Source organism: Salvelinus namaycush, chromosome 7, assembly GCF_016432855.1.
Source record: "Salvelinus namaycush isolate Seneca chromosome 7, SaNama_1.0, whole genome shotgun sequence".
NCBI classification, from domain to species: Eukaryota; Metazoa; Chordata; class Actinopteri; order Salmoniformes; family Salmonidae; genus Salvelinus; species Salvelinus namaycush.
The window spans coordinates 41,918,694-41,946,277 of NC_052313.1; the positions used below are offsets into that span (position 1 = coordinate 41,918,694).

A 27,584-nucleotide genomic window follows, 5' to 3' on the forward strand; every position below is an offset into this window, starting at 1 on the left:
CTACCGCACAGCAAGCGGTACCGGAGCGCCAAGTCTAGGACCAAAAGGTTCCTTAACAGCTTCTACCCCCAAGCCATAATACTGCTGAACAATTAATCAAATGGCCACCGGATTATTTACATTGACACCCGTCCCGTCCCCCTCCTCCATTTGTTTTTTACACTGCTGCTACTCGTTGTTTATTATCTATGCGTAGTCACTTCCCCCTACCTACATGTACAAATTACATTTGTACAAATTACAAACTAACCTGTACCCCCGCACATTGACTCTGTACCGGTACCCCCTGTATATAGCCTCATTATTGTTATTTTATTGTTACTTTTTATCATTTTTTACTTTAGTTTATTTGGTAAATATTTTCTTAAGACTTTCTTGAACTGCGCTATTTGTTTAAAGGCTTGTAAGTAAGCATTTCACGGTATGTTGTATTCGGCGCATGTGACAAAGTTTGATTTGATTTGTATATATACTTACACACTGTGAAATTGTGAAAACGATGATGTCCATTTAGTGTAAGAGCTGTTTAAAAAGACTGCCAGACATTTCAGTCTGTTTTGGTGGGATGAAGATTTGGCATGCCCAGTGACATCACCAGGCAGTAAATTGGTTAATAGACCAATAAATATATTTCCTAACTTTCTGTCAATAACAGCTCAGTTTTCCCTTCCCCACTTCGACAGCTCCCAGACAGTCCTAGCAAAATTCTTGCTTGAGAAATTGCACTTTGCTAAGTTTTCTTTTTGCCAAATTTAATTGAAAACAATCACAGTAAGGTACATAATTGTTACCCAGAAATTATTTTTCATTGAGATATAAATTCCCCTACCTGTTTCCTCTCCTCTGACCCACAGGTAATCCACAGGATGTCTGCCCCCAGTGCTCTAGCCGTGGACTGGATAGGAAAGAACCTGTACTGGTGTGACATAGTGAAGAAGAGTCTGGAGGTGTCCAAGGCTAACGGCCTCTATCCTGTGGTATTGGTCAGCACTGGTCTGGACAACCCTACTGACCTGGCTCTGGATGCAGACACTGGGCATGTACAACACTCCATCTTCTCCGTCTGTCTCTACATCATGCTAGATTCTATATCTGTCCACAGTATCATCTGGAGAGGATTAATCCAGAACGAGATTTAGCTATGACTGTTGAGAGAGACCACTCACAGTACCACAGACTGTCAAAATAAATACCAGCTAATCAGTATGTTACTGTGGACGTGTAACTATGCTATTTTGTTTCTGAGGCAGCCAACTTTCTGCTCAGGCTTTGAAGTCTAGTACTCATTTTGATGTTGAATTTGATATCTCACATAAGCTACTCCATAATGGAAAGTTAACACAGTTACAAGTACATGATTTTTGCCATTTAGCAGACACTCTTATCCAGAGCGACTTACAGTTAGCACATTAACCTTAAGGTAGCAAAGTGAGACAACCACAATTCACAGTTCACATAGCCCATTTGGCCAAGGGAGTGGAGAAGTGGAGCTTAAGGTATCTAGCTGAAAACGGTGTCATTCCTCTGTAGTTATGTGTTCTGGATCGACAGTGGAGAGCATCCCCATATTGGGAGGATAGGTTTGGACGGCAGTAGCCGGACGGTGATCAGCGATGCAGACATATTCAGCCCTGCAGCTCTCACCATCGACTACACAGCAAAAAGACTTTACTGGGCTGACTCGCGTCATATTCTCTTCTCAAACATGGACGGTTCAGAAAGACGCAAAGGTAAGTGACAGCGAATTGAGGATTGCCCTTGGTCTGTCTGTCTGTCTGTCTGTCTGTCTGTCTGTCTGTCTGTCTGTCTGTCTGTCTGTCTGTCTGTCTGTCTGTCTGTCTGTCTGTCTGTCTGTCTGTCTGTCTGTCTGTCTGTCTGTCTCTACATTTTATATTTAACCTTTATTTAACTAGGCCAGTCAGTTAAGAACAAATTGTTATTTACAATGACGGCCTACCAAAAGGCAAAAGGCCTCCTGCGGGGACGGGGGCTGGGATAAGAAAAAAAAAATATATATAAATATAGGACAAACACACATCATGACAAGAGAGACAACACAACACTACATAAAGAGAGCCCTAAGACAACAACATAGCAAGGCAGCAACACATGACAGCACATCATGGTACCAACACAACATGGTAGCAGCACAAAACATGGTACAAACATTATTGGGCACAGACAACAGCACAAAGGGCAAGAAGGTAGAGACAACAATAATACATCATGCAAAGCAGCCACAACTGTCAGTAAGAGTGTCCATGATTGAGTCTTTGAATGAAGAAATTCAGATAAAACCGTCCAGTTTGAGTGTTTGTTGCAGCTCGTTCCAGTCGCTAGCTGCAGCGAACTGACAAAACAAGCAACCCAGGGACGGGTGCTTTTGGGACCTTTAACAGAATGTGACTGGCAGAACAGTTGGAGGATGAGGGCTGCAGTAGATATCTCAGATAGGGGGGAGTGATGCCTAAGAGGGTTTTACAAATTAGCATCAACCAGTGGGTCTTGCAACAGATATACAGAGATGACCAGTTTACAGAGTATAGAGTGCAGTGATGTGTCCTATATGGAGCATTGGTGGCAAATCTGATGGTCGAATGGTAAAGAACACCTAGCCGCTCGAGAGCACCCTTACCTGATGATCTATAAATGATGTCTTCATAATCTAGCATGGGAAAGATCATCTGAATCAGGGTTAGTTTGGCAGCTGGGGTGAAAGAGGAGCGATTACGATAGAGGAAACCAAGACTAGATTTAACTTTAGCCTGCAGCTTTGATATGTGCTGAGGGAAGGACAGTGTACCATCTAGACATACTCCCAAGTACTTGTATGAACGGACTACCTCAAGCTCTAAACCCTCAGAGGTAGTAATCACACCTGTGGGGAGAGGGGCATTCTTCTTACCAAACCACATGACCTTTGTTTTGGAGGTGTTCAGAACAGGGTTAAGGGTAGAGAAAACTTGTTGGACACTAAGAAAGCTTTGTTGTAGAGCATTTAAAACAAAATCCGGGGAGGGGCCAGCTGAGTATAAGACTGTATCATCTGCGTATAAATGGATGAGAGAGCTTCCTACTACCTGAGCTATGTTGATGATGTAAATTGAGAAGAGCGTGGGGCCTAGGATTGAGCCTGTCACCAAGGCTCAATCCTAGGCCCCACGCTCTTCTCAATTTAGTCAGTGGCTGAGACAACAGATTTTCTGACTTTATCAACTGCACTCTTTGAGGGAGGTAGTTAGCAAACCAGGCCAAAGACCCCTCAGAGACACCAATACTCCTTAGCCAGCCCACAAGAATGGAATGGTCTACCGTATCGGCTCGGCTACATACCGGCTCGGTCTCTCCCTAATGTCAATATGCCTTGTCCATTGCTGTTTTGGTTAGTGATTATTGTCTTATTTCACTGTATAGCCTCCAGCCATGCTCAATATGCCTCAGCTAACCCTCTTGTCCCACCTCCCACACATGCGGTGACCTCACCTGGTTTAACGGATGTCTCTAGAGACAATACCCCTCTCATCGTCACTCGATGCCTAGGTTAACCTCCACTGTACTCACATCCTACCATACCTTTGTCTGTACATTATGCATTGAATCTATTCTTCCGCGCCCAGAAACCTGCTCCTTTGACTCTTTGTTCTGAACGCACTAGACGACCAGTCCTTATAGCCTTTAGCCGTACCCTACTCCTCCTCTGTTCCTCTGGTGATGTAGAGGTTAATCCAGGTCCTGCAGTGCCTAGCTCCACTCCCATTCCCCAGGCGCTCTCATTTGTTGACTTCTGTAACCATAAAAGCCTTGGTTTCATGCATGTTAACATTAGAAGCCTCCTCCCTAAGTTTGTTTTATTCACTGCTTTAGCACACTCTGCCAACCCGGATGTCCTAGTCGGGTCTGAATCCTGGATTAGGAAGACCAACAAAAACCATGAAATTGCCATCCTTAACTATAACATTTTCCGACAAGATAGAACTACCAAAGGGGGAGGAGTTGCAATCTACTGCAGAGATAGCCTGCAGAGTTCTGTCTTACTATCCAGGTCTGTTCCCAAACAATATGAGCTTCTACTTTTAAAAATCCACCTTTCCAGAAACAAGTCTCTCACCGTTGCCGCTTGATATAGACCACCTTCTGCCCCCAGCTGTGCCCTGGACACCATATGTGAATTGATTGCCCCCCATCTATCTTCAGAGCTCGTGCTGTTAGGTGACCTAAACGGGGACATGCTTAACACCCCGGCCATCCTACAATCTAAGCTTGATGCCCTCAATCTTACACAAATGATCAATGAACCTACCAGGTACAACCCCAAATCCGTAAACACAGGCACTCTCATAGATATCATCCAAACAACCTACCCTCCAAATACACCTCTGCTGTCTTCAACCAGGATCTCAGCGATCACTGCCTCATTGCTTGCATTTGTAATGGGTCTGCGGTCAAACGACCACCCCTCATCACTGTCAAACGCTCCCTAAAACACTTCAGCGAGCAGGCCTTTCTAATCGACATGGCCCGGGTATCCTGGAAGAATATTGACCTCATTCCATCAGTAGAAGATGCCTGGTTATTCTTTAAAAGTACTTTCCTCACAATCTTAAATAAGCATGCCCCATTCAAAAAATATAGAACCAGGAACAGATATAGACCGTGGTTCACTCCAGACCTAAATGCCCTTGACCAGCACGAAAACATCCTGTGGCGTACTGCATTAGAATCAAATATCCCCCATGATATGCAACTTTTCATGGAAGTTAGGAACCAATATACACAGGCAGTTAGGAAAGCAAAGGCTAGCTTTTTCAAACAGAAATTTGCATCCTGCAGCACAAACTCCAAAAAGTTCTGGGACACTGTAAAGTCCTTGGAGAATAAGAGCACCTCCTCCCAGCTGCCCACTGCACTGAGGCTAGGAAACACTGTCACCACCGATAAATCCCTGATAATTGAGAATTTCAATAAGCATTTTTCTACGGCTGGCTATCCTTTCCACCTGGCCACCCCTACCATGCTCAACAGCCCTGCACCCCCCACAGCAGCTTGCCCAAGCCTCCACATTTCTTCACCCAAATCCAGATAGCTGATGTTCTGAAAGAGCTACAAAATCTGGACCCCTACAAATCAGCTGGGCTAGACAATCTGGGCCCTCTCTTTCTAAAATGATCTGCCGCAATTGTTGCAACCCCTATTACTAGCCTGTTCAACCTCTCTTTCGTATCGTCTGAGATCCCCAAAGATTGGAAAGCTGCCGCGGTCATCCCCCTTTTCGAAGGGGGAGACACTCTAGACCCAAACTGCTACAGACCTATATCTATCCTACCCTGCCGTTCTAAGGTCTTTGAAAGCCAAGTTAACAAACAGATCACCGACCATTTTGAATCCCACCGTACCTTCTCCGCTATGCAATCTGGTTTCCGAGCTGGTCATGGGTGCACCTCAGCCACGCTAAAGGTCCTAAACGATATCATAACCTCCATCGATAAGAGACAATACTGTGCAGCTGTATTCATAGACCTGGCCAAGGCTTTCAACTCTGTCAATCACCACATTCTTATCGGCAGACTCGACAGCCTTGGTTTCTCAAATGACTGCCTCGACTGGTTCACCAACTACTTCTCAGACAGAGTTCAGTGTGTCAAATCGTAGGACCTGTTGTCCGAACCTCTGGCAGTCTCTATAGGGGTGCCACAGGGTTCAATTCTCGGGCCAACTCTCTTCTTTGTATACATCAATGATGTCGCTCTTGCTGCTGGTGATTCTCTGATCCACCTCTATGCAGACGATACCATTCTGTATACTTCTGTCCCTTCTTTGGACACTGTGTTAACTAATCTCCAGACAAGCTTCAATGCCATACAACTCTCCTTCCGTGGCCTCCAACTGCTCTTAAATGCAAGTAAAACTAAATGCATGCTCTTCAACCGATCGCTACCAGCACCTGCCTGCCCGTCCAGCATCACTACTCTGGACGGTTCTGAACTAGAATATGTGGACATCTACAAATACCTAGGTGTCTGGTTAGACTGTTAACTCTCCCTCCAGACTCACATTAAGCATCTCCAATCCAAAATTAAATCTAGAATCGGCTTCCTATTTTGCAACAAAGCATCCTTCACTCATGCTGCCAAACATACCCTCGTAAAACTGACTATCCTACCGAGCCTTCACTTCGGCGATGTAATTTACAAAATAGCCTCCAACAGTCTATTCAGCAAATTGGATGCAGTCTATCACAGTGCCATCCATTTTGTCACCAAAGCCCCATATACTACCCACCACTGCGACCTGTATGCTCTCGTTGGCTGGCCCTCAACTTCATATTCGTCGCCAAACCCACTGGCTCCAGGTCATCTAAGTCTTTGCTAGGTATAGCCCCGCCTTATCTCAGCTCACTGGTCACCATAGCAGCACCCACCCGTAGCACGCGCTCAAGCAGGTATATTTCACTGGTCACCCCCAAAGCCAATTCCTCCTTTGGCCGCCTTTCCTTCCAGTTCTCTGCTGCCAATGACTGGAACGGATTGCAAAAATCACTGAAGCTGGAGACTCATATCTCCCTCACTAACTTTAAGCACCAGCTGTCAGAGCAGCTCACAGATCACTGCACCTGTACATAGCCCATCTGTAAATAACCCATCCAACTACTGTTATTTATTTTATTTTTGCTCCTTTGCTCCCCAGTATCTCTACTTGCACATTCATCTTCTGCACATCTATCACTCCAGTGTTTAATTGCTAAATTGTAATTATATCGCCACTATGGTCTGTTTATTGCCTTACCTCCTTTATCTTACCTCATTTGCACACACTGTATATAGACTTTTTTCTATTGTGTTATTGACTGTATGTTTGTTTATTCCATCTGTAACTCTGTGTTGTTGTTTGTGTCACACTGCTTTGCTTTATCTTGGCAAGGTCGCATTTGTAAATGAGAACTTGTTCTCAACTAGCCTACCTGGTTAAATAAAGGTGAAATAAATAAAAAATTAATTAAAAGCTTTGGCCAAGTCAATAAAAATAGCAGCACAACATTGCTTAGAATCAAGGGCAATGGTGACTTCATTGAAGACCTTTAAGGTTGCAGTGACACATCCATAACCTGAGCGGAAACCAGATTGCATACCAGAGAGAATAATATAGACCTCAAGAAAGCCAGTCAGTTGATTATTGACAAGTTTTTCCAACACTTTTGATAAACAGGGCAAAATAAAAATAGGCCTGTAACAGTTAGGATCAGCTTGATCTCCCCCTTTAAATGAAGGACGAACCGTGGCTGCCTTCCAAGCAACGGGAACCTCCCCAGAAAGGATGATATGGGCAGCAACCTTAAAGAAGAAAGGGTCTAAACCATCTGACCCAGATGTTTTTTTGGGGTCAAGTTTCAGGAGCTCCTTTAGCACCTCGGACTCAGTGACTGCCTGCAGGGAGAAACTTTGTTGCGGGGCAGGGGAAAAAGAGGGAGAAGCATTGGTTAGTCTCAATAGAAGGGGTGGGAGATGAGGAAATGTTGGACGAGCAAGTAGGCATGGCTGAGTCAAATAAGAATCCTGACTTAATGAAGTGGTGATTAAAGAGCTCAGCCATGTGCTTCTTGTCAGTAACAACCACATCATCAACTTTAAGGGACATGGGTAGCTGTGAGGAGGAGGGATTATTCTCCAGGTCTTTAACCGTTTTCGAACTTCTTGGGGTTAGACCCACAGAGAGAGAACTGTTCATTAAAGTAACTAACTTTGGCCTTCCGGATAGCCTGAGTGCACTTATTTCTCATTTGCCTGAACGAGAGCCAGTCAGCCTGAGTATGCATGTGCCGAGCATTTCGCCAAATGCAATTCTTGAGGTGGAGTAACTCTTCAAGACCACGGTCGAACCAGGGGCTGAACTTGATTTTAATTCTAATTTTCTTTATGGGGGCGTGTTTTTTAACAATACCACGGAAAATATCAAAAAATAAGGTCCGAGCTGATTCTATTCCATTTTACATTGTATCTATCTCTCTCTCTCAACTCTCAAAATGTGATGGCTCAATTGGCTTTGTAAATAATGGTTGGTGCAGATTTAAGGTCCGTTTGTCATTGATTGTACTTTTTGAGACTTTAGATAAACGCCGTGACTTTACTGTGAAAACGTTTGTTCGTGATTGATTCAGCTCCATAGAAGCTGAGTGTGAGCCAAGTCATTATTATGCCTGTTCCATACACTTCAAAACAAGGTGTTATTGAAGTGAGTCTCTGTCCATCTCTGGCATTCAACCTGTGAGAAATGAGAGAAATGTTTTTCTCACCTTTTTTATTCATTTGGTCTAACACAATTTTCCCCCAAGTACTATTTGGTTCACAAACAAAGCATTATGTTATTACAGTTTTTTCCAACTGCTTACACACGTTTTCAAAACTGTCTCCTTTTTTCAAAACTCTACACACAATTCCCAAAACTGCACACACAAAATGCAAAATGCCTCACATCTCCTTCAAAATGTAACACTGCATTCAAAATGCCATGAACACATGTCAGAATGAAGCATTTGCATCAAATGGCAAACACTGCTTTCATAATAGTACATTTTTGGATATACCATGTAAACACTGTTGTTCTAAATCTAAAGCTCTTTGGTCTTTCATAGGCTTATATCTACATTTCAATACAATGTTCTACAGTGAAAGTAATCTGCTGAGAGGGGTAACAAGTACACTGTAAACACCAATGCAATGTAGAAACAGAAAATATTTATTAGGCCAAATATTACTGTTGTATACAGTAGCATACAACAAAACCATAAACATATGTAAACCAAAAGTATATTCTTTAGAATACAGTAAAGAACACAATTGTGTGTGTGGGGTCCCGGAGGGGCAGTCCAGGAATTGGTAGGGGGGGGGCAGTCACCAGTGCTATGCTACGCTTCATCTCTTCTCCGGCCTGGGTCTGGCCACAATACTTTGTCCACATCACAAGATACGTTTTCTCTTGCCAAACATCGAGGGAAGTATCTCCTAGCATGGCATATCCAACCTTGGACAGAGGCAACCTTTATGTCCCCACATGCGTCCTCCATTGCCTGGAGAAGCGGCATGCAGGCATAGGGTTAGCGATCATACACTTTCCAGCGCCAGGCTGAGAAGAATTCCTCTATGGGATTTAGAAAAGTTGAATATGGGGGTAGGTACAAAACTACAAATTGTGGATGGGTGGCAAACCAGTTTTGGACGAGAACAGCCCGGTGAAAACTAACATTGTCCCATAAAACCACAAATCTAGCAGGCTCCTGATCTGGATCAGGGACAAGCATTGTGTAAATTGCATCCAGAAAAGTGAGCATATGGCCGGTGTGGCATTGTGATGGAGGACCCCGTTTTGAGTGATGGCAGCACACATACTTATATTACCCCCACGCTGTCCAGGGACATTGGTAATTGCCCTCTGTCCTATTACATTTCTTCCGCGGTGCCTGGTTTTGGTGAGGTTGAAGCCAACCTCATCCACATGAATACATTCATGGCGAATTACATGGGCATCCAGCTCCAATACTCTCTGTAACAGACAAAAGGATATACAGATGAGTAAATATGGTATGTCTGAAGTACTGGAAGTAGTGTTGCATACATACCTCTACAAAGTCATGTCGCATATTCTTGACTCTGTCAGAGTTTCTCTCAAATGGCACCTTGTAAAGTTGTTTCATCGTCACTCGGTGCCGTTGGAGGATGCGTTGTATGGTCGACAGGCTTACAGCATTGATGTTGTTAAATATGGTGTCATTATTCAAGATATGCTCTCTTATCTCTCAAATCCTAATTGCATTGTTGGCCAAAACCATATTTATAATTGCAGTCTCTTGTACATCTGTAAACAAGCGTCCTCGTTCTCCATGATGTCTTTGCCTTTCCACTCTGTACAGAATTCAAACACAGTATGTGTTCAGCATAGGAATTGTAAACAATGTACAAAAAAATGTAGTACAGCATGATAACCAACCTCATTCATTCAATGCAGTGCAGTAAATGGATGGCTTAGAGTTACAAATGTTTATGCAATACTATGCAGTCATACGTATTTTACAGTACATTACTGTAATGCTAAAATAGTCATTAGATAGTTGCATACCTGTTCTCATTTCTGAAGGTTCGAATTATGGACGCCACTGTAAATCGACTCAAGTTGTTGGGCTGGACGCTCAGTCCAGCCTCTCTCATGGTCAAACCGTGGTTGATCACATGATCAACAAGTGTTGCCCTAATCTCATCAGAGATGGCTCTCCTTCCTTCTCTTCTTTGCCCTCGTCCTCTTCTTCCTCTTCCTCTTCCTCTCCCTCCTACTCCTCTTGCTCTCTGTCCATTGTTGGCAGGTAATCTGACCTTTGACCTATTTATAGGCCTATACTACAGTAAAGCAGTGATTGGTTAGTGATCAGTTAAGCTATTAGTGTTTGCACATGTGAGGAGTGTGTGTGTGACCTGGTGAATAAGTGTAGCCTTTTGATTGGTTGTGTTTGGAAAAGGAAAGCAAGTCACTTCCTGTTAGATTTTTGTGTTTTAGGTAGAGAATTGTGTGTAGTGTTTTGAAAAAAAGTGTTTTATGCAATTGACAACTGAGTCAAAGGCTGAGAAATAGCTTATGGTTTTGGATATTTGGTGTGTAGTTTTGCACTTTGAGTGAGAGGTTTCAAAAATCGTGTGACATGAAAAGATTTTGTGTAAGCAGTTGGAAAAAACTGTAAACGAGGCTTGAAGTGAAGTAATATTCTCAACGTATTTTTATCGTTAATTTAATTTCAGTTTTTCATCTTCAACGGCCAGTTTGTGATTAGCTGTCATACTTATTATAGTATACTCCTTTCTCTACTAAGCCATGCTGACAGGCAGACAGTCCATTTAGTCACGTCTTTACTCCCATTTACCTGCAATAAAACACCCCAGAGCCTGGCAGCTTGTCACAGCAATTACTCAGGACGAGCTGTGTGCGCGCCTGCATGTGTGTGCGTTCAGGTGTGCGTGTGTGTGAGATCTGGCTGTGTTCCAGACTCTGATTAATCAGTGTGTATTCCATTCCAGTGCCTAGTCAAGACATCCGGGAGGTGACAGGGCTGACTCTGTTTGAGGATGTCATCTATTGGACCGATGAGAAGTCCAAGTCACTGAACCGGGCCCACAAGACCTCCGGGGCTCAGGGAACAGAGCTGCTCAGATACTGGAGAGTCATCCACAACATCAAGGTGTACCACCCTCTCCGCCAGCCCGACGGTAATTATCTATGACTCTGTGTGTGTGTGTGTGTGTGTGTGTGTGTGTGTGTGTGTGTGTGTGTGTGTGTGTGTGTGTGTGTGTGTGTGTGTGTGTGTGTGTGTGTGTGTGTGTGTGTGTGTGTCTCTGTGTCTGCATGCCTTCGAGAGAGAGAGAGAGAGAGAGAGAGAGAGAGAGAGAGAGAGAGAGAGAGAGAGAGAGAGAGAGAGAGAGAGAGAGAGAGAGAGAGAGAGAGAGAGAGAGAGAGAGAGAGAGAGAGAGAGAGAGAGAGAGAGAGAGAGAGAGAGAGAGAGAGAGGTGTTTCTTTTTAATTGTAATGAGGAAATGTGCCCTCAGACTAATGATGCTGACAGCAGAGGGGAAAGGGCTCTAGCTGTGGATGTTGGTTTTAGCCTCCCTCTCCCTCTCTCCGCCGCAGTGCCCAAACACCAGTGTCAGGTGACCAACGGAGGCTGCAGCCACCTGTGCCTCCTCTCCCCCGGGGGAGGTTACAGGTGTGCCTGCCCCACCCACTTCTACCTGGCTGCAGACAACAAGACCTGCCTGTCCAACTGCACAGCCAGCCAGGTCAGTGGCCCTTTTCTCCTACTGCTTACAAAAATATTTGACATAGTCATTTAGCAGACGCTGTTATCCAGAGTGACTTACAGTTAGTGAATTCATCTTAAGGTAGCTAGGTGGGACAACTACATTTCACATTCATAGTAAGTAAATCTTTGCTTAGTAATAATGAGACACCCATAGGTAGTCGGGTCAGGGCCAGGGTCACCATTATCCACCGCCCCTGGATCAATTGGGTTAAGTGCCTTGCTTAAGGGCACAGCGGCAGATTTTTCACCTTGTTGGCTTCGGAATTCAAACCAACGACCTTTTGTTTACTGGCCCATTGCTCTAACCTCGAAGGCTACTGTATCTGCCACCCAATAAAGCAGCTACCAGCTAAGTCCGTGCTAGTTGGAGGGGAGTGGGGGGGTGCTGTGGGATAATTCAACATACATTTTTAAGAGGTACTTTTTAATATATTTTTTGGAAGACGTGCAGGAACCAGCAGGGGCTCTGACATTAGTATTTGTAGTTTCAAGTAAGGTACTTTACTGTCCCAAAATCTTCCTGAATGATGATGACGATGATGATGACAATGATGAAGACGATGATGATGATGATGATGATGATGACGAAGATGATGGAGATGATATATGAAGCTTTCTGCTGTTGTTGTGTCCTATAGTTCCGCTGTGGGACAGATGAGTGCATCCCCTTCTGGTGGAAGTGTGACACGGTGGATGACTGTGGGGACGGGTCGGACGAGCCTCCAGACTGCCGTGAGTCACCATCAACACACACTTGACAAGGACACTTGACAAGGTCCCTTTAGGGCTTGTAACATTTTCTGTACACACCAATTCACAATTACTCAATCAATTCACAGCCCCCTAGTGGAGCAGGACTCTAACTGCACAGTACAGTACAGAAAATGTTCTTTATCCATAAAATGAAGTGGGCAGAGAACAAACCCCTTTTCACATTATTTAAGATCGAATTTCAATATTATTTTTGAAATGATCAGTAAATGTAAAAACAAAAAAGCAATACGCACCATAAAAGTATTTATCTTGACATGTAATACCCCTGTCTGTTAGGTTTATGTACTCTTGTTTGTATATTTCTTTTTTTGTGTGTGTGTGTGTTCATAATAAAAGTGAAAAATAAATTGGAAAAAAATGAAAAAAGAAACATATTTTTTTTAAATAAGAAAATGTTACAACCCTTTTTCCTCGTCTTGTTTACTAGCTGTGTTTCTATAAAGTCGGTGCAATGTCTGTGTGTGTGTGTGTTTCCTTCCTCACAGCTGAGTTTAAATGCCAGCCAGGGAGGTTCCAGTGTGGGACTGGTCTCTGTGCTCTGCCTCCGTTTATCTGTGATGGGGAGAACGACTGTGGGGACAACTCTGATGAAGCCAACTGTGGTAAAGACCTTTTATTATATCATACACATTTCTTCACATTTCTGTTCATTATTGTAAAAGACAATGCATACTCATTACTTACCTGGAAAAATACAGGAAATAAATATGACACTCTCCATCCTATTCTGAATCTGCCCAAACGTTTCCCACAACTAACAAAAACTACATTGTAGACTACCTTGGCTACGGCTAACACCTTTGTTCATACTATCTACAGAATCCTACATCTGTCTATCTGGACAGTTCAAATGCAGGAAGCGTCAGAAGTGCATCCCAATGAACCTGCGCTGTAACGGACAGGACGACTGTGGAGACGGAGAGGACGAGACAGACTGCCGTAAGAATCAAATAGTCTGTAGATGGATCTCTATAGATGCGGTCTTAAAGAACAGGCTGACTATGTGATGAAAGTTTGCCAGCTCCGTACTTTGTGTCGGGGGATTTCAATTTCACTTGGCCATGAAAAATGAGCCTGCGCAAGACATAGATAATGAAGTATTGAAAAGGCTTTAGTTGTTAGCACTCTGGTCATTTCGTTAGCGGGAGAGACGACCCTTTTGATGAGTGACAAAGAGAAAATAAAGGAACAGTCAAGAGATACTCAGACCCTGAACAGACAGACTCTGTGACTTCCCCTCTGATTTTTAAGTCTTGGTCAATGATTCACCCTGTTAACAATTCTCTTTGGATTATAGAAAGCCCCCAGCCTTCTATGTTCAGACTGCCATACCTGGTTAATTCTGCTCAAAGACACAAGGAAGGTCCATTATTAATAAAAGCCACATATCCTTGTTATAACAAGAAAAGTATGTGTGATACGTTTTTAGTTGACCTAGTTTGACTTCGCTGTGGAGTTTGATTGGAGTTTCATCCCCTGCTTGTTACCCCTCTAGCTTGACATTTTAAAGTTCTGAACTTCTGGATGCTTCTTTCGCTTGTCTGAAATGTACAGTACCAGGTAAAGGTTGAGACAATTCCTCGTGTGTGAGAGAGACAGAAAGAGAGTCTTCATAAATACCTGTAATCACACCTGTCTGGTTGTCATCTAAAATCAAAGTGACAACTCTAAGATACGATGGAGCAAGGTCTCAAGACACACACACACACACATACACACCATCCATGAACACCTTATTAGATCACAGTGGCGGGTTAATGACTCATCTCACAGCTCCAGCCCTAGAAGCAGTCTAATCTCCCTCCCTGCACCCCCTGAGCCCCTGTCTCTGGCTGCAGTCACATCCAGCCCCAGCCTGGCTCAGTGGTTGAGCTGTGTTGCCCTGAGGCCACTGGGAACAGAGTGGGAACAGAGAGGAAGACACTGTTAATTGCACCAGCAGGGGGTTGAGCCATGCTGGCAGGCTGGAGGGAGGGAGGGGAAGGATGGGGAGTCTGGAGGAATGTACAGCACCTGGTAAAGTGTGTCTCTGTAGGGTCTATTTTAACAAACCTAACACAAGTGTAAATCTAAGCGCTGGCGGTAGAGCTGTAGGTTGGGTGGGTGTGTCAGAAATATTTGTTGCTATTTTCACAACCAGATTTATGGGCCCAGTAGCTGGCAGTAGCGCAGAAAGGCTGGGTTTTGATTAATAAACAAGTTGAAGGTGTATCGAGGCTTGACCTCTCACTGGCCAATCAGAACATGCTCCATGGCTAAATATGTGGTTGCTTCAAGTTATCAAGAGCTTGGGATTATAAGGTTCTATCTGCAAAAATATGATTCTGCAATGATTGGCATTAGAATTCCGAACCCGGCGTAAGTTCTTAAGGACACACCTAAAATATTTACACCCCTCCCACCTCAGCGCAAACCAGCTGACATTAGACAGGTAAACGGACAAACCTGGCGTTAGGGCAGGAAAATGCCAGTGCGCCAGTTTTTAACATGACGAAATGATGTCAACTAATGTGCGTTTGACACTTGCGCCTCCTTACCCGCCAGCCGAAAATAGAGCACCGCGTGTGTTTTTGCGTGCGCGCGTTTGAGCGGCAGAGAGATACAGAGAGGGTATTCCAGGAGCTGAGTCTCACCCAGGGTGCAGATTAGGGCAGACAGAAGGTGGTTTAGCCCGCGTCTGAGGGGGTGCCTTTCTGAGACAGAGGGAGGTTTAAACAGGGCTAATCATGCTGGGAGGGCTGAGGGTTTAGAGATGCAGCTAGAGCTCTAACCACCTCCATCCTCCTCCTGCTGGGAAAGACTAAGCTGTGCTCTGGGTGTCAAGGTACTGTGGCATAAGGAGGGTGTAGAGGAAAAATGAATTTGACTTTCTCTGTTGCTCCACACCCTAGTTTTGTATGCCACGTATAAAATGATTTGTGTGAATTTGATGTAACTACAATACATGTGTATTGCTATTGTTTTGGTAGTGTCTTTATCGTTTTGGTACCTTCAGTCGCATTAGCCGACAAGTTTTGCGATTTTATAACTGGCCATTATTGTATAGCTCGTGACGACGTCTCTTTTCGTCTTTATCCTCCCTGTTGATCTCCTGTGCCATCGGTCTCCATCCCCAGCTGAGAGTACCTGTTCTGCCAACCAGTTCCAGTGTAAGACCTCCATGCACTGTATCTCAGCCCTATGGGTGTGTGACGAAGACCCGGACTGTGCCGATGGATCGGACGAGGCCAACTGTGGTGAGTTCTACTATTCTATGCTATTGTACCTTCAGAAAGTATTCACACACCCCTTGACTTTTTCCACATTTTGTTCTGTTATAGCCTGAATTTAAAATGGTTTAAATTGAGATTTTGTGTAAATGGCCTACACACAATACCCCATAATGTCAAAGTGGAAATATGTTTACAAATTAATAAAAAAATTAACAGCTTGAGTCATTAAGTATTTAACCCCTTTGCTATGGCAAGCCTAAATAAGTTCAGGAGTATAGATTTGCTTAACAAGTCACATAAGTTGCATGGGCTCACTCGTTGTGCAGTAATAGTGTTTAACATGACTTTTGAATAACTACCTCATCTCTGTACCCCACACATACAATTATCTGTAAGGTTCCGCAGTGAATTTCAAACACAGATTCAAACACAAAGACCAGGGAGGTTTTCCAATAGCTCACAAAGAAGGGCACCTATGGTCGAAATAAATAAAACAAGAAGACATTGAATATAGTTATTGATTACATTTTGGATGTATCAATACAACCAGTCACTACATAGATATAGGCATCCTGTCACGTTTCTGACCTTATTTCCTTTATTTTCCTTTGTTTTGTCTTTAGTTAGTTTGGTCAGGGCGTGAGTTGGGGTGGGCAGTCTATGTTCTGTGTTTCTATGTTTAGGTTTGTCATTTGGCCTGATATGGTTCTCAATCAGAGGCAGGTGTTTTTCATTGTCTCTGATTGGGAACCATATTTAGGTAGCCTGTTTTCACTGTTGGTTTGTGGGTGTTTGTTTCCTGTGTCAGTGTTTGTGCCACACGGTACTGTTTTCGGTTAGGTTACTTTGTTATTTTGTATTTGTGTCTTGTTCAGTTTGTTCTATTAAAACATGGACACTTACCACGCTGCGTCTGGGCCGATCCTTGCTACACCTCTGCCGTTACACATCCTTCCTATCTCAGTTGCCGGAGAGGAATGAAGCCGCTCAGGGATTTCACCGTTAGGCCAATGGTGACTTTAAAACAGTTACAGAATTTAATGGCTGTGATAGGAGAAAACTGAGGCTGGATTAACAGCATTAATCTAAATGACGGTGTCACGGCATTCATCGGAAGAAGGAGAAGACCAAGGTGTAGCGTGATACGTGTTCATATTATTTAATCGAAACTGAACACTAAATACAAAATAACAAAAGGAATAACCGAAACAGTTCTGACAGGTGATACAAACACTAAACAGAAAAATAACCACCCACAACTAACAGTGGGAAAACAGGCTACCTAAGTATGGTTCTCAATCAAAGACAACGATAGACAGCTGCCTCTGATTGGGAACCATACCAGGCCAAAACATAGAAATACAAAACCTAGACATACAAACATAGAATACCCACCCACATCACACCCTGACCAAACAAAAATAGAAACTTACAAAGCAATCTACGGTCAGGGCGTGACAGACGAAGTGAAAAGACGGAAAATATTCCATAACATTCATCCTTTTTGCAATAAGGCAGTTAAGTTATACTGCATAAAATGTGGCAAATAAATTAACTTCATGTGCTGAATACAAAGCGTTATGTTTTGGGCAAATCCAACACAACACATCACTGAGTACCACTCTCTATATATTCAATCATGGTGGTGACTGCATCATGTTATGGGTATGCTCATCTGCAAGGACTATGGAGTTTTTTTAGGATAAAAAGAAACAGAATTGAGCTAAGCACAGGCAAAATCCTAGAGGAAAACCTGGTTCACCCTGCTTTAAACCAGACACTGGGAGAGAATCACCTTTCAGCAGGACAATAACCGAAAACACAAGGCCAGATATACACTGGAGTTGCTTACCAAGACAACGTTGAATGTTCCTGAGTGGCCTAGTTACAGTTTTGACTTAAAATGGTATGAGAAAGTATGGCAAGACATGAAAAAATGGCAACTTGACAGAGCTTGAAGATTTTTTTAAAGAATAATGTGCAAATATTTTACAATCCATGTGTGCAATACTCTTAGAGACTTACCCAGAAAGACTCACAGCTGTAATCGCTGCCAATGGCGATTCTAACAAAACGCAACACAACAAAATGTGGAATAAGTCAAGGGGTATGAATACTTTCTGAAGGCAATGTATGTTATCTTATATTATATTCTAGTCTACAGTCTTAGAAAAAAGGGTTCCGAAAGGGTTATTCGGTTGTCCCCATAAGAGAACCCTTTTTGGTTCAAGGTAGAACCCTGTTGGGCTCCATGTAGAATCCCCAAAAGGGTTCTACCTGGAACCAAAAGGGTTTCTTCAAAGGGTTCTCCTATGGGGACAGCCAGAGAACCCTTTTAGGTTCTAGATAGCAACTTTTTTTCTAAGAATGTCGTCTAGTCTAGTCTTTTGTAGCGGTTTTTTATCACAATGGAATGGCCTACTCTACGGGGACATTTGTATCTCGACTTTGTGTCTCATTGTACTATATGCAAGCTTTGAGCGGGTAAACGCAAATGTGTAGACTTAAATTGAATGTGATAGACGACGTTATGCAGACATCAACTGACATTTTTTATTGGTGACCACCTCATTAATGCTGGCTGGTCTTTGATATGCTCATAAAGCACTTGTTAATATGGCCAGTTCCAGAGATTAGCTGGAGGAGGTTAAGTCATCTTACTGGCTCTTCCTCTCATCAACTGGACTGCTAGGGCTTGACCTTGGCATTTCCATTGCTGCCTGTGCATTTAATGGTGACATTTCGGGGGATCGAGGGGATGACAGTAAGTTCTCTCTATGATTTGAGTCGTTCTCTCTGGTTTTCAGTCAGTGTTAAAAAAAAAAAAAAAATCTCTATGGGTCAATATTTAAAGGGTTTCTTCTCTTACCGATGATAACCCAACAGATATTAAGCATGAGAGGAGACGTACACACTTACAGAACATATTGTATACACCCACTGGCTTTGACTTACCTTAATCGACGAGAGGCAACGACATAGAGTTCTGGAATTCCCAGCGTCGTATTTTTAGAATGTGATATAAATCTTTCAGGTATGGGAACGAATGGATTTAGTATTCAACTGCTACAGTGTGCTCAGGTCAAGTTTGAATTCTGTTAATGCCATACTAAGTTTGGGAATTAGCTCTCAAACTGTGTGATTGTCAATTAATAATGCATTATGTATTTATCTCTTCTCCCCATAGTTCGATTAAATGTTTGACAGGGAGATTTTACAGTGTTGGGACACCGTGTAAAGACGGATTATTAGATTGTTATTTTAGAAAGAAAACAGGAAAGTTACTGTTCTTCTAGTCTTTCTTCTTGACAGTAGCAGACAGTAGCAGGCGTTTTATATACAGTATGTAAAGTAATGTCTTACTCTTTATTGGTCATTGTCTTGTCTTCCTTAGAGAGAACGCAAGGGACTGACGATCACCATCACACACACCTGCCAATATGCAAAACATCAACATGGATACCGTTTCAGACACTTTGCTTGTTTTACGCCTTTATGGACTGTTGTTTCTGTGCCTAGATGAGAAGACATGCGGTCCTCATGAGTTCCGGTGCCAGAACAACAACTGTGTCCCGGAACACTGGAGGTGTGATGGACAGAGTGACTGTGGAGACAACTCAGACGAACAGAACTGTAGTAAGTCCCTCATCTTCGGTCTGTTGTTTACGCTGGAAGGAATGAACTTGGAATGAACTTTTGTGTAACACTATGTAACTTGCGTACTCCCTGACTACTATAACTAGAGCATTGTGTTTTGCGCAATCATGTGACGTAGCAAAATGCTATCCTGTATTTGAAGCCTTCTCCAGAAATGACAATTGCACCAAAATTGAAAGCGATTGTCTGAGTATGACGCTGGATCATCTGACACAAAAAGAAAAGGGGTACGTTCAATGAAAACACTTTAAAGGTTAAAATCCGGGTCACGTTACATGACTGCGCAAAATACAGCGACCTAATATAACTACCAACAAATACTTATGCTTGGTATGACGGGGAATGTCCTGGGGAAACATGCCTCACTGTCATGCGCCTAAAATCACTGTCATTCCTTATTCCCTTACACCTCTCAGAGCCAGCCACCTGTCCCTCCAGGGACTTTGTGTGTGACAACGGAGAGTGCATCTCTGCTCGTTTCCATTGTGACGGTGACAGGGACTGTGCTGATAACTCTGATGAAAAAGGCTGTGAGACGCGCTCGTGCCCTGCGGACCAGTTCCAGTGTCTCAATCACCTCTGCATCTCCAACAAGTGGCTCTGTGACGGCCAGGAGGACTGTAAGATGGGGGAGGACGAGAGGAACTGTCAAGGACCTGGTATGAGCTCACAGACCCGCTCGCACGGACACACGCACTCACACACGCACACTCACACTTGATTACTTACTGTATAGCTGTTGGATATATGTTGGATAGCTGTTGCTGGCTGCGGCTGTAGGTGGGGACTTGCTTTCACTGTCTCACTCAAAACAACCATGTTAATACTGCCCTCTGTTGGAAAGCATGCTTGTGTGTCACACATCTTGTAATAGGGGGACTCTTTGTTCGTTTGTGTTTGTTTGTGTTCAGCAACAGTTGCCGTTTTATGATGTCACCAGTAAGCATAGACACAGTTGGCTTACTGTCTTGCATTGACAGCTAGAAAATAACCCTTAATACCTTTAGAAACAAACAGAGGTATTCCCACACGTGGACCAATTCTCCGTTGACAGCAGTTACAGGTTTCACTCCACCGTGGAATATCCTGACATTCACGTTTATTCTAAGATTCGTAATCCCTTTGTGCTTCATTGCAAGAATTGAATGTATGCCAAACTTGAAGTCTTGTGGAGAAATAGATGCAAGGCCAGAGTAGCTTCGAGGCACTTCAAATCTCGAGCAGATGGTTCGATATCAGCAAGCTGGTCTTCTCTCCTGTCTGTTAACCGAAGGTGTGAAAATAAAATGAGCTTTGTCTCTCTCACCGCTATGCCTCTGCCTCGCTGGCTGGCTGGCTGGCTGGGTGGCTGGCTGGCTGGCTGGCTGGCTGGCTGGCTGGCTGGCTGGCTGGCTGGCTGGCTGGCTGGCTGGCTGGCTGTCTGTCTGTCTCTGTCTGTCTCTGTCTGTCTCTGTCTGTCTCTCAATTCAATGGCATGACGTAACAATATACTATACATATTGCCAAAGCTTACTTTGGAGATTTACAATATTAACATCATTTAAATAATAATAATACATTTTGTCAACGGGATAACAGTAACAACAATAATCAAAGTTCAAAATAACCATACATTGAACAATAACAATAAGCATAGAGGACATGTGCAGGTTGGTTGGTCTGTCAGACACTGTCCCTATGGCAGGCAGCAATGTAGTGTGCTGCCAACCCATAGCTCTATGCGTCCTCCCCCAACAGGACGAGTAGCTTATTCTCATCAGAGAGGTCTTTGAAACCTTGAATAAGGATTTCAAATATGGGGAACTGACTCTCTACATGTTTGATATTTTTGACATTTTGTCAGGAAATGCAGCTCCGTCTCGGGTTCTGCTGTGGTGCAATGGTTGCACAGCCTTTCCCCTACAGGGAGCCAGGTTTTCCTGTGTCTACCCTTCTCAATGCCAATAGCCTGTTCTTTGTCAAGGTTTTTCTAAGGTTTTGATCAGTAACCATGGTCAAATAGTTTGCCACGGTGGAGTGTCGATTTAGGGCCAGATAGCACTGCATTTTGCTTTGTGCTTGTGTTTCCCTGTAAGTAATGTAGTTTTGTTTTGATCGTGTTGTAATTTGGTTTATTCTGATTGTTTGGATGTTCTGGTCCTGAGGCTTCAGTGTATTAGTAGAACAGGTTTGTGAACTCAGCCCCAGGACCAGCTGGATGAGGGGACTTTCTCAGCTCTTGGTATTGCATGGCTTGGTAATGATATGCAAGGGGGTCACTGTATTTTAGATGTTTTCAAAACATTATTATTAGTCAATATTGGCCTAATTCTGCCCTACATGATTTGTTTGTAGTTCTGGAGGAGAATCTTATAGAACTCTCCATGCAGGGTTTCAATTGGGTTTTTGTCCCATTGGGTGAAATCTTGTTTTGCAAATGGAAACCACACCTCGCTGTCATAAAGTGCGAGTGGTTCAATGACACATTCAATTTGTTTTAGCCTAATTTTAATAGGTATTTCAATTTTAATTTGTTTTTTTAATGGCGTAGAATGCCTTGCATGCTTTCTCTCTCAGTTCATTCACTGCCTCATGAAGGTATCCAGTTGAGCTTATTTTTAAACCTAAGTAATTGTAGTGTGTGCAGTACTCTATATACTTTGGTCTACTGTAATTCCCTGAGATCTGGGAATTGGTCTGTCTCTCTCTGACTCTTCTCTCTCTGACTCTTCTCTCCCTGTCTATTCCCTCTCTCGCTCTGTCTGTCTGTCTGTCTGTCTGTCTGTCTGTCTGTCTGTCTGTCTGTCTGTCTGTCTGTCTGTCTGTCTGTCTGTCTGTCTGTCTGTCTGTCTGTCTGTCTGTCTGTCTGTCTATTCCCTCTCTCGCTCTGTCTGTCTGTCTGTCTGTCTGTCTGTCTGTCTGTCTGTCTGTCTGTCTGTCTGTCTGTCTGTCTGTCTGTCTGTCTGTCTGTCTGTCTGTCTGTCTGTCTGTCTGTCAATTCAATTGCTTTATTGGCATGATTTAACAATGTACACAATGCCAAAGCATACTTTGGGAATGGAATGATTCATTAACGACATCATCAAAAATCATCAAGATTGTCACAAAGAGGAAAATCACTAAGTACAATAATCAAGGGTGTGGTGGATGGGGTTGTATTAGAAATATAAATCACTAAGAAAATAAATAACACGAAGGCATGTGCAAGTTTGTTGCTCTGTCTCTCTCTCTCTCTTTCTCTCATAATAACTTGTTTTTTAATATTTCAGCTGAGTACTTTCTTTATATATTTATATGGAAAGTACCTGTGGACAGCTGTGGCTGCACTTGCACTGTAAATACCTCCAATTGGAAGGACCACACCGTGACATGCATGAAAAAGCTTTTCCCCCTCTCTCCCAGTGAGTCCAGATGGGAGTGAGACTGAATTGCTTTGATTGGTCCAAAGTGCTCCAAAACACGCTAGGAATAGCACTCAGAATGGACCCTCTGAAGAAGCTCTGTTTCTGTATCTGCAGCCATTGTGTTGCACTTGTATACCTGGTGTTGTCGTGTCCAGTTGAGACGTATTGTCAGCACCGGTTTATTAATGGGGATTGTCTGTGTCGTCAGCTTCTTTTGTCTAGTGTGGTCCTGCGTGGTTCAGTTGGTAAGAGCGTGGCGCTGGCATCATCAAGGCTGTGGGTTCAATAACTACACATAATACGAATGTATGCACTCACTGTACTGTAAAGTCATTTCGAATGAAAGTGCTACGTTATCTGTTTCAGCGGTCCTTCCGTCCTGCGCCCTGAGTGAGTATGAGTGTGTCGGGGGAGGCTGCGTGTCGGCCCGCCTGAGGTGTGACGGCCAGAGAGACTGCTCAGATGGATCTGATGAGGTGAGTGCTCTCTGATGAAGCCCTGATTGTCGTGGCTGAGTCTCATCTATGCGATAATGCAGGATACCTTTCGTGTCTGTTTGAGTTTTAATGCATGCCATTTGTTCGTAAGGTCATCAACATCAGAAAATGTGTCCTAATTATCTTGCACCATATTTTCATGGGAAATCCCCCTGAAATGGTGATGAATGATTGCTAGCACTATTCATCTTTGTGTAAAATGTAAAGCCTGCATTTTGGCAATCAACATCCTTATCTCTCAAATACCTGGATACAGGTAGTTTGGTCTTTTTGCCTGTTTCCTCCAAACATCAGGGTCCCTTTAGGATCTCAGTGTAATTAAAACCATGCTCTTGGTTCAGAGTCAGTAGTTCACGTCCATGCCGTGGCAGCCTACCTCTTTTAATAAGGTCTTTCTCCACAGCCAACAGAGTCCCCTGGAGAGAGCGACGTCATCCTAGACTCATGCATTATATATTAAAAGCAATTTCACCAAAGGCCAAGTACATGTTGATTAATTCAACCTATAACTCACAGTTTGTAACACGTCATTCTGTCATGTTTTGTACAAAATAAAATGCGCATTTGATCTGAAAATGACAATGGTCATTGTCATTCTTCGTCTTCGTCTTCTTCTTCTAAGCATACATCATAATGTAATGTTAAGGCTTGGACAAGCCTTTTTGAGACCTGGCAGTGGAATGGCTTGGTGGCAGACAGGGGTGTATGTGTTTGTGTTGTTTTTGAGGTGTGTGTGTGTGTGTTGTGCCGACAGGTAGACTGTGTGAGGGAGTGCAGGGAGGATGAGTTCCTGTGCCTGAACCGAGCTCACTGCATCCCCAGCCGCTGGCACTGTGATGCCCTGCCTGACTGTGTGGATCACAGTGACGAGCATAACTGTGTCCAGGGTGAGCCTAGAACACACACGCATACATGCACAAGCTCATCCCACACACACACACACACACACACACACACACACACACACACACACACACACACACACACACACACACACACACACACACACACACACACACACACACACACACACACACACAATGTTCTTTACAACATGTGTGATGTATTATTCACTCAGTCAGTATTATGTTAAAACTGTGTGTCCATTGCGGTCTCCCTTCAGTCAGAGTGCTCTCTGTAATTGTGAGGAAAGGTTGATGGGTGCAGTGGCGTAAAAAGTACCCAATTGTCGTACTTGAGTGAAAGTAAAGATACCTTAATAGAAAATGAGTCAAGTTAAAGTGAAAGTCACCCAGTAAAATATTAATTGAGTAAAAGTCTAAAATAATTTGGTTTTAAATATACTTAAGTATCAAAATAAATAATTGCTAAAATATACTTAAATATCAAAAGTAAAAGTATAATTAATTTCAAATACTTTATATTAAGCAAACCAGACAGTACTGATTTCTTGCTTTTTTTAAATTTACGGATAGCCAGGGGCACACTCCAACACTCAGACATTTACAAGCTGTCACGTTCCTGACCTGTTTTCTCTTGTTTTGTATGTGTTTATTGGTCAGGGCGTGAGTTTTGGGTGGGCAGTCTATGTTTTCTATTTCTATGTTGGGATTTTGTGTTCGGCCTGGTATGATTCTCAATCAGAGACAGGTGTCTATCGTTGTCCCTGATTGAGAATCATACTAAGGCAGCCTGGGTTTCACTTGTGTTTTGTGGGTGTTTGTTCCTGTGTCAGCGTTTGGGCCACACAGGACTGTGTCAGGTTAGTCACGTTTGTTGTTTTGTTAATTTGTAGTGTTTGTTGGTTTGCCATTAAATCATGAATACTTACCAATCCGCATCTTGGTCCGATCCATGCTCCTCCTCGTCTGAGGAGGAGAACGACATTGACAGCCGTTACACAAGCAGAGTACATGTGTTTAGTGAATCTGCCAGTTCAGAGGCAGTAGAGAGAGATGCACTTATCTCTTGATAAGTGCATGAACTTTCCATTTTCCTGTTCTGCTAAGCATTCAAAATTAGTAATTTGGGGTGTCAAAGACAATATATGGAGTAAAAAGTACATTATTTTCTTTAAGAATGTAGTGAAGTAAATGTACATGTTATCTAAAATATAAAAAGTAAAGTAGAGACCACCAAAAACTACTTAAGTAGTACTTTGAAGTATTTTTACTTAAGTACTTTACACCACTGGATGGGTGAGGCAAGTAGAAAGATGGTTGCAGTATTAATCAATATAATGAGAAACCGTTGTTACCTCATCTTCTCAGAAAAGCATTCAAGCTCAACATATTGCAGAGGTGTGGACTCAAGTCACATAACTCTGACTCGAGTCTGACTCTAGTCACAAATTTCATGACTTGAGACTCGACTTGATAGAAAATAAAATAACTTGAGACTTGACTTCGACTTGGAGCCTCAAGATTCGGGAACTCTGACTAGAGACTGATGACTTTAAATTATCTGGCCAGGTTTGTCAGTCATTTTGAGTCACAGAGTCTTAGTGGAATTACTTTCCACGCAGGTAGACACAGTAGTCGCAGCATCGCACTTTCAAAATAAATCAACCGATTGGAACCGATTGGCTAGTGAAACACACACACTGTCCACTGATTGGACCAGCAAACGGTCAATCAACACAGGTTGGATGAGCTAGTGAACAGATTGCTAATTTGCTGTACAGCTATAGGATCGGGTGCAGCGCAGTGTCAAATTGTAGGGGGAGAGGATTGCCATAAATAAATATGCATCTCCCAAAAAATGTTTGATAATAGAGAATATTAACTGTTTATTTGGCAAGCACACCATCAATGGGGCATCAAGCAACAATTACTAGAATAGGCCTACTGGTCTTTTGGTATGTCAATCATATTTATGGGACAAAACAATATTTTGGTGAAAAATCATATTTAGGGAAAAAAACATTTTGTTTCCTACTATATTGTTTCTCTTGCAGCAGCCCACACTTGCCGTGCGGATGAGTTTATCTGTACCAACACACTGTGTAAGCTTTACATCTGGGTGTGTGATGGAGAGGATGACTGCGGAGATAACTCTGATGAAGACTCCGACATGTGTGCTAAACTGCCGTGTCCACCGAGCAGACCCTACCGCTGTAGGAACGACAGGGTGTGTCTGCGCTCGGAGCAGGTGTGCAACGGAGTCGACGACTGTGGGGACATCTCCGATGAAGAGGACTGTGGTGAGTTCAATCGTATCTGTTAACTTTTGAACTTAAATCATTCAGATGATCACCGATAACCCAGAATCACAGAGCTCCTCTGTTTTGTCGACATGTTTTATTTCACCTTTATTTTAGCTGGGAGTCCCATTAAGACCATTATCTATTTTACAAGGGAGTCCTGTACATACACAATTTACAAATATAACATCATACAAACATACAAGATTACAAATCATACTCAAGAGCACGCACACGCCCATCATTGTTGGTGTAAAAAATGAAAGCTAGAGATAGCAATAGCCTAGCTATGGTGTTGAAACATGCCTGTTCTGTCTTTGGCCCCATGGCTGTTACCTTCTCCTTCTCCCCCTGGCTTGTCCTGTACCCTGGATCAGAAGACGTGATGCGGACCCCAAGGCTCTGTGGTAAGGTGGAGTTCACCTGCAGTAACCATCGCTGCATCCCGCAGGAGCTGCAGTGTGACCTGTTCGATGACTGTGGAGACGGGGGCTCGGATGAACAGGACTGTAAAGGCGGTACGTGGCTTCTAAAGTCCCGCGCTCTTCCTTTGTCTCTCTATCTCTCTTTCTTTCAAAATATCCCTCCCTCGATATCGATCTCGATCTCAGTCTTTGTCTCTCTCGCTCTCTGTATCTGTCTCTGTCTCTCCCCCTCTCTGTATATATCTGTCTCTCTCTCTATGCCTGTCTGTCTCTCTCTGCACATTTCAGTTCAGGTTCAGTTAATTTCAGTACTCCCAAGAAAGATTGTATAAGGAAGGAACAGAGGAAGGAAGGCAGGATAAGTCCTACAAAATCTTCCAAATGAATGCTCTCTCCTAGATCGAACATTCTGAAATAAAAACATAGCTGAAATTAAACATAAATAATGCATTCTAGCCCCTGATTTTGGGCACTGTCAGCATTTGGGGCGGCAGGTAGCCTAGTAGTTAGAACATTGGGCCAGTAACCAAAAGGTTGCTGGATCGAATCCCAGAGCTGACAAGGGAAAAATCTGTTGTTCCGAACAAGGCAGTTAACTGTTCCCCAGTAGGCCGTCGTTGTAAATAAGAATTTGTTCTTA

General features: G+C 43.2%; 1 protein-coding gene across 1 annotated transcript in view; it reads left to right on the forward strand.

Moving 5' to 3' along the window:
* LOC120050722 (low-density lipoprotein receptor-related protein 1B-like) overlaps positions 1 to 27,584 on the forward strand; it is a 172,120-nt gene that overhangs the window by 116,328 nt on the left and 28,208 nt on the right. The window contains exons 59-72 of the mRNA XM_038997286.1: positions 855 to 1,036; positions 1,531 to 1,730; positions 11,055 to 11,243; positions 11,662 to 11,810; positions 12,472 to 12,565; positions 13,093 to 13,209; positions 13,427 to 13,546; positions 15,724 to 15,843; positions 19,339 to 19,455; positions 19,893 to 20,135; positions 23,226 to 23,335; positions 24,111 to 24,243; positions 26,274 to 26,531; positions 26,900 to 27,034. Of these exons, the coding sequence (XP_038853214.1) occupies positions 855 to 1,036; positions 1,531 to 1,730; positions 11,055 to 11,243; positions 11,662 to 11,810; positions 12,472 to 12,565; positions 13,093 to 13,209; positions 13,427 to 13,546; positions 15,724 to 15,843; positions 19,339 to 19,455; positions 19,893 to 20,135; positions 23,226 to 23,335; positions 24,111 to 24,243; positions 26,274 to 26,531; positions 26,900 to 27,034 (2,167 nt within the window). The remainder of the gene's footprint in view (positions 1 to 854; positions 1,037 to 1,530; positions 1,731 to 11,054; positions 11,244 to 11,661; positions 11,811 to 12,471; positions 12,566 to 13,092; positions 13,210 to 13,426; positions 13,547 to 15,723; positions 15,844 to 19,338; positions 19,456 to 19,892; positions 20,136 to 23,225; positions 23,336 to 24,110; positions 24,244 to 26,273; positions 26,532 to 26,899; positions 27,035 to 27,584) is intronic.